The sequence below is a fragment of the Tupaia chinensis genome, unplaced genomic scaffold (genome assembly GCF_000334495.1).
Source record: "Tupaia chinensis unplaced genomic scaffold, TupChi_1.0 Scaffold000369_1, whole genome shotgun sequence".
Taxonomy (NCBI): Eukaryota; Metazoa; Chordata; class Mammalia; order Scandentia; family Tupaiidae; genus Tupaia; species Tupaia belangeri.
Genome location: NW_006159866.1, coordinates 1,577,762 through 1,585,218, shown reverse-complemented (window position 1 = coordinate 1,585,218; position 7,457 = coordinate 1,577,762). Strand labels below are relative to the sequence as shown.

The following is a 7,457-nucleotide window of genomic DNA, read 5'->3' as shown; positions in this document are numbered from 1 at the left end:
TTGTCTTTCTGGGGAGAGCACGCATCCTATAGCAAAAACCTCTTAAAAAAAAGAAAAAAAAAGAATTATTTAAGTTCAATTATTATTATTATTATTATTTATTTTACCAGACCAATGCAGAGGACGAGAGAGAGAAAGTAAGAAAGCAAGCATCCAGGTCTGGGACTTGAACCATGGTTGGTCATGTGGGAATCCAGTGCCCTTGACCACCATGCCACCTGCCAACCCCAAGAATTGAGATTTTAAAAAAAATAATTATTTTATTTAATTTGATTTATTTATATATTTAAATTTGACCAGAGAGGGACAGAGAGAGAGAAAGTGAGAAGGCAAGCTGCCAGGTCCAGGACCCAAATCGCAGTCAACCACATGGGAGTCCAGTGCCCTTAACAACCATGCCACCTGTCAGCCCCAAGAATTGAGATTTCTTTTTTAAAGACTTATTTTTTAACTTACTTTATTTATTTATTTATTTATTTATTTATTTATTTATTTTAATTTGTCCATAGAGGGACAGAGAGAGAAAGTGAGAAAGCAAGTCTCCAGGTCTGGGATTTGAACAGCAGTCAGCCATGTGGGGAGTCCAGCACCTTTAACCACCACACCACCTGCTGACCCCAAGAACTGAGATTTTTAAATATAACTTTTTTTTTTGGTATTTTTTCAAATTCATGGCACACTGTGTGCACACGAGAGAGAGAGAGAGAGAAGCACCCTCCACAGGTCTAGTCACACTTCAATCCCTTTCCTCCACTTCTCTAGCCTGTCAGATCTTGGGCAGTAATGTATATGCCCAGTGTTCCAGGTTGACCAGGGTAAGGATTTAAATCAAAGTCACTATGTGGGTTCCAACTTATCTTGACCAGGTTGTTACCACAGCACCATAGACAGCCCAATAATTGATTATCCAATTTATGCAGAGTAACCACTACAATCTAAGCCATAGATACCCCTAGTTTCTGAGGTTTCAAGTAGGAATGAATAACCCAGGGGTCCGGACTTAGACCTGGGCCTGACTGGTCTTCAGCTAGCACAGCAGCGCTAGCACGTTTCTCTACCTCCTCAACCTCTGAATGGAGAGTATGATCTCTGAGGTTAAGGATGACATCCGCAACTTACCTTGAAGTCCAGGGGCTGGAGCTTGGCTCCATACACTGCCTCACTGATGTCCTGGTAGGTCTCATTGAAGTTAAGGGACTTGTCTCCAAAGAGGCGGTTGGCTGATACCAATGTGGAAGACTTGTTGGCTTTTCGATAGAGTCGGCAGTTTAGTTTGGCAAAGAAGAAGTGGATCTGATCAGATGTTTTCTCGGAAATGGTATCAAACTTAAAAACCTATATAAACCAGAAGAAAATGGTGATGGGGTTGGTGGCACAGCCCAGCTAACATGACTAGTAGCCATGGCAGTGGTCAATGCCTTCAAGTACACAGCCTGGTGCAGCACTGCAGCATAAATGTTCCACCAGGTTGTCTAAATGGATAAATGAGCAAAAAAAGAACATAGGGTAGAAAGGATAAAGTAAAAAAGAAACCAAGAGAGACTAGAATGCCACGTAAAGTCTCTAAAGGCCTTAGACCAACACAGAGATGTTTTCTTGCTAGAATGGGAAAAGTACTCTTGGTGATTCTGGACAGAGAAGGGAAGCAGGACATTGTTCCTTTTCATTAAAAACATTTCCATGGCATCTGCCGGGGCCAGCTGCTGTTGGAGGGTATGTGGTACTGGGATGAGAAAGGCAAAGAGTTATCCCACCATTATGGGATTAAACAAGTCCAGAATCAGTCTCAGCGCTGTGAGGCCATCTGTGCCCATCATAGCCATAGAAGCTGGAATCCCCTTCAACATCACCTTTAATATCACTGAGGCAAAGTAGGTGAGGCCGTTTCTCTCCCTTTCTATGCTCTGTCCTCAGGTGACAAAAGGCCTTTTAGAGGTGTTTTTTGTTTGTTTGTTTTTAGACCTTTTGGTCTTAACTGTTCTCTGCCATTGGTTTTCCTGATCTTGTTCCTTTCTGCACCTTTTTCTTTTTTTTTTTTTTTTTTTTTTTGATCATGCTTTGACCTACAGCTTAGGGCTGAGTTTCTCTTTTCTTTAGACCGATATAATCCCACCTAACTTTTCCAATACTTGCCATTTTGTATTGGAAGAATTTGTAGAGAGTAAGGACCAAAGGACATACTTGGTTTGGAAACAGTGTTCCATTTTTGTTTGTCTTACAGGTAAGGTCACATTTAAGATGTCACTTGGGGACACAGATATGGGGGATATGGAAGTGCTTTAAAACCATTATCAATGTAAGTATCAAACCTGAGATTACTGAAGAAAGGCAGCATAATGTGTCTTAAGCATTTCCAAAGCTAGAGTTTCTTTTGTGGAATGAAAGCCCAGAGGGCCAGATGAAAGTGGTGAATTTCAGTGGAAATTGGCCACTAGAGTAGAAATAAAGAAATAAACTCTCTTAAGATCCATAGACTACACTATCTGAAATTCTAATAACACTGTGTGCCATGTTGCAGGGCTTTCTACTCCCCCTCCCCCTCATTTACTCTCTTTGCTTCTGAAGCATGATCCAACCGGAAGAAAGCTAGACATGAAGCCAAGGACACATTGAGAATCTGTTGTTTCAATCCATGACTGATTATAGTGAAATTAGTGGTTACTTAACCCATGGCGTTTTTTCTTAACCTACTCCTACTTCCCTACCACAAAAAAAGCAAAAAAGCGACTGACTTGAAATGATTAACACTGCCCAGACCCACAAAACAATCTCATATCCTGAAACTTCTCTTGGCTTCAGGACACCAAACCCTGGACACCAGGTCTCAATATACTTAGACTTTATCCACAAGAGCCTGTAGTCCTGAGCCCGCCAGATGAAGTTCTCCCCTATCCCTGTGGGAATGGGAAATCTCTACCTCCCAGCACATGGCCTGGCACAGAGGAGGTGTTGAATAAAGTACACACACACATGATCAAATAAATGAATAAACATATCAGCTAAAGTGACTAATGGAAGTTGGAAGAGACATTGGCTTTTCCCCATTTTAAGGGGACCTATAGAGAAAACTCAGATTTATAAAGCAGACCTTCAGGTGGTAATGCCTTGTCTAATTAAAAATAAATAAATAAAAAGGTTTTCATAGGGAATCATAACACTTGAAGTAGCGATTCAAAGGGAACCGTAACCCACTGTGAGCTCCCTATGACCTGTCTGTTGGTTTGGGAGCCCCTGGCTCTATAGAAGTCCAACACATGCTCCCCGCCAGGTGGCTGGGCAAAGAGCTTTGAGCTGTACCTCCATCAACTGCTTAAGGGTGTCATTACAGGCACCCAGCTTGGTCATGGCGAAAGCTGTGGAGATACTCAAGGGTGACAGGAAAATATTATCATTGTCATTCTTGGAGTCTGCCAGATGCTGATAGAAGGTAGTGGCAAAGCGGGTATTGGCCTTGGACAGTTCCCAGACTCGCCGGTTGGTGGCCTCAGGGATCTTCTGCTCTGAGCCCTCTTCCTCAGTTGTCTTCTTCTCTGGGGAGCGGTAAATGCACATGGGATTCACAGGAATGTCCCGGGGCTTGGCTGTGCAGATGTCCTCCACAGGGCTCCAATGACAGATCACACAGCCCCAGAGGCCAGCAAGCAGCAAGGAGAGAAAACATACCCTCCTACAGGAAAACAAAAATCTGAGTTAAGCTAGGCTAGGAGAGCCCCCACCCCACTGCCCACCACAGACTTGCTCCAGTAAAGCACAGTGTCCCAGCCCACCTGATGTGGCCAGGAAAGGGGCCAAAGCCTATGGACCAAGTGCAGGGGCCTAGGACGAGTCCACCCTGGATGGCTTGCCTGTGGAAATTCCCACTTGCCTAGACATTAATGTGTTGGGGCTAGAATTAACTGGCTTCTTAGAAGTTCATATGCTCTAGGGCCGGCAAGTGGCGTCGTGGATAAGGGCGCTGGATTCCCACATGGCCAACCACGGTTTGAGTTTCAGACCTGGTGGCTTACTTTCTCACTTTCCCTCTTTCACTCTCTCTCTCTGTGTCTTTCTGATCAAATTAAAATAAATAAATAAATAAAATGAATGAATAAATAAAATAAAATAAATAATTCTTTAAAAAAAAAGTTCATATGCTCTAGGCCCATGTGGGATTAAACAAAGAATGCCAAGCCTCCAGTTGGTAAGATGGAACATGCAAATGCAAAACCAGGTAGGGACCTCTAGTGCCCAGTGGAGTGCAGGAAGTAGGAGGAGCCACTTACAGATGCTGTTAGGGAAGGCCTGAAACATGGATGGAATTTAACCTGGATGTCAAAGGGTGAGGAGGATTCTGACTGACGCAGCAGAGGCGTCAGCAATACAGAGGCATGAGAAGGAACATGTGGAAAGGAGGCAATGTCCATGTGCCAAAGACTCCCAAACCTCTAGGTCTAACCCTGACCCTTCTCAGAGCTCCAGACCAATTATGTGCTGGATCGTCATGCCTGACCATCCTGTACAGATGTCCATATAGAACTCATATTTCTCCCCCCACAGCTTTTCCTTTCGGGCCTCCAGCTAAGTGAATGGGACCCTCTTGCAGCCTGGCATCCAGTCCAGAAACCTGAGAGTCACCTTTGATTCCTTCCTCCCACCCTCCTCATCTGCTCAGACTCCCGGTCAGATTTGTTCTGCTGTACTAGATTCAGTAAAGGTGAATAAAGCTAGTCTCGCTTTTTAAAAAATGAAATATGAGATTGGCAATTTAGGAGGACTAGGACATCTGATGAAGCAAACCAAATGGTAGTCATGTTTTTGTAGAAAAGATGAGGTTGAGACCAGCAGATGGCGTAATGGTTGTGTCGCTGGACTCTCCACATTTCTCACTTTCTGTCTCTCTGTCTCTCTGGCAAGCGCATGCACCCTATAGCAAAAGCCTCTCTTAAAAAAATAAAAAAGAAAAAGAAAAAAAAAAAAAAAAAAAAGCAGGTGAGGGGCATCTCACAGTTAGTCTGGAGTCCCTGAGAATATAGAAGAGCACCAGGTCTTCTCTGTCTTCTCCTGGCAGAGAAAGATGGACACGCAGTGCAGAGGTCCACAAAGGCGGTCCGTGGGCCACCCAGGGCACTTGTCTTCTTGCCTGGCCTGCGGCCAGCACTGCTGTCCCATGGAACGCAGAGACACAGAGTGGGGAGGAAGTGGAGTTGCTGAGGGAGCTGAGTAAGGCAGGGTTGGCAGGGTTGGGCTGCCCAGCAGGGCCCTGCCCTTGATTTCCCTTTTTTGGGCTTCAGCTACATCTGGAAATACAAGTGAAAGCTGGGGAGCCTGGGCCCCTGTTAAGCACAAAGACTAACCAAAGTGGCCAAGTCACTGCCTCACTTCTAGCCCCCTATGACAACCCAGGTCCGGAGGGAATACGTGTGGTGCCTCAGGAGAGAAGGGAGCAAGGTTCGGTCCTTCAGTCAAAGGTCACTGAGATCTTCGGGTAGGGGGAATGGGTGGCCAAGTGGAAGGAGGAGCAGAAAGGGAGCAAGGAGTGCATCATGAATTAAATGTGCCCTCTTTTCGGATGGGTGGTGAGGGCTGGGGTTGCCAGGACTGTGTGAGCGCTGTGCTCTGCGAAGCTTCTCTACACAGCAGGAGACAGCCTGTTCCTTTGGGCTAAGAACCTAAGGAGTGGCTTAGGGAAGGGCCTTAGCCCAAGAGCGGGTGAGAGGGCACTCACTCAAAATGATGTCCTCATAACAGGCCTTGCCTGTAACTATCAGGTAGAGGGCCTAGTCTTCTCCAAGTTGTCCGAGGTCATCCTCGTGAGGCCTTTAGAGGTCAAAAAACCCAGTGAGGGCATGCAGAGGGAGAGCTCACCCTCTTACCTTATTCCAGAAGCTTCGGTTCCTGCTCCCTGGGAGTACATGGTCACTAATCTTCCGCTGGGCTGGACAAGTGGAGATAGTGTGTCTGAGGCAATCCCTCTGAAAACTGGTTCTTTCCTCTAAATCTGACTGAGGTTCCAGAGGCCAGGATGTGGGGGGAGCTGGTCAGAAGGGGAGGACTGAGGTCAAAGGCTGATGACCAGTCCCCAGGGTTAAGCAAACTGTGGAGCCCAGGGCTGTTTAGTTAGTAGAGAGGGTTAAAGTTCAGCCAGATCCAGGGGATGACAGACTCACCTCTCTTGCTCACATCCCTCATTCTCCCCTTCGCCCAATTTAAAAGGAAAAAGAGAACATGTACATGAGTTCAAGCTTGACTAGAAAATACCAGATGGAGGAGAACTTCATCTGCAGGATTTTTTTTTCCCCTGGTTAACTGAATCTGGAGATAGAAGTAAGTGAACATAATTAGCCAGGTTGACTGTCCAGAAATTCCAAGCTCTCTACCTGTTCAGTATAATTCCCCCTTTCTTAGTTTTCTTCTTTCTTTCTTTCCTTTTTTTTTTTTTTAATTTTTTCCTATAGGTCATATGTGCTCACCAGAGTGAGAGAGAGAAAGAGGAAGAGAAGAAAATGAGAACTCACCCTGCATAAAGGATGGCCACACCACAGTTCCTTTCCCTCCATTCTCCTCTCCAGGATTTTGGACATGCACGCACACACATGTGGTATGTTTTTCAAGATACCAGGTCTGGGACTCTAACCACAAAGTCAGCCATGTGGAATCCAGATGCCTTAACCACTGCCACCAGCTGGCCTATCATAGTTTTCTTTATGGAGACAGAGAGAGAGGGGGAGAGAATAATAAAATCCAATTAGACGGGAGCCCCATGACCTCATAGTTAAGGGGGATGGATACCACATGGTTTGAATCCTGGCCCCAGTGACTTGAAAAACATGTCTAGTGCATGTGTCTGTGTGTCCCAAATTCCAAGATGGGGAAATGGAGAAGGGATTGAAGTGTGATCATGCCCCATTGGAGAGTGTTTTCTGTCTCCCTGCCCTCCTCTGTTTCTCTGTCTCTGGTGAGTGCACACACCCTCTGGCAATTAAAAACATCTAATCAGAGGGAAAGAAGAACAACCTGCTACCTCAGGCTTCTGAGAGTGTGATGACGTGATGACACATGATGAAGACAGACAATGGTTACTCCTGTGGCCCGTAGATGGGCCCGTTCCCCACTTAGTCCTGATTAGATGGGAGGAGGACACAAGAGCAGGGACCCTTGCAGTATGTGCCATGAGAATTTCTAAGGGGGATGAGCTGTTTGGAGCATGCTTACCAAAGTCCCCTATCAGGGGATCAGGAGACCGAGTGAAGGGTAGATAAAAACTGTACATGTGAAAAAAAAAAAAAGAAAAAGAAAAAAACACAACTGCACATGCAGGCCCAGCAGGTAGTATAGTGGTTAAGGTGCTCCCACATGGAAGATTGCAGTTTGAGTCCAGACCTGGTGGCTTGAAACTCATGCACGGTGTGTGTGCATGCATGAACAAAATCTTTTTTTTTTTTTTTTTTGAGAGAGATTTTTCACTGTAGGGCGCGTGC

The 7,457-nt window shown here is 45.5% G+C and overlaps 1 protein-coding gene across 1 annotated transcript in view; it reads right to left on the bottom strand.

The window, feature by feature from the left end:
- The window catches only part of SERPINC1 (serpin family C member 1), a 17,198-nt gene extending 11,178 nt beyond the window's left edge, over window positions 1-6,020 (bottom strand). Inside the window, exons 1-3 of the mRNA XM_006153337.3 lie at window positions 5,853-6,020; window positions 3,298-3,667; window positions 1,120-1,335 (exon numbers count right to left, since the gene is read on the bottom strand). Coding sequence (XP_006153399.1) covers window positions 1,120-1,335; window positions 3,298-3,667; window positions 5,853-5,893 — 627 coding nt within the window. The 5' untranslated portion in view covers window positions 5,894-6,020. The remainder of the gene's footprint in view (window positions 1-1,119; window positions 1,336-3,297; window positions 3,668-5,852) is intronic.
- Between the last annotated feature and the right edge of the window lie 1,437 nt (window positions 6,021-7,457).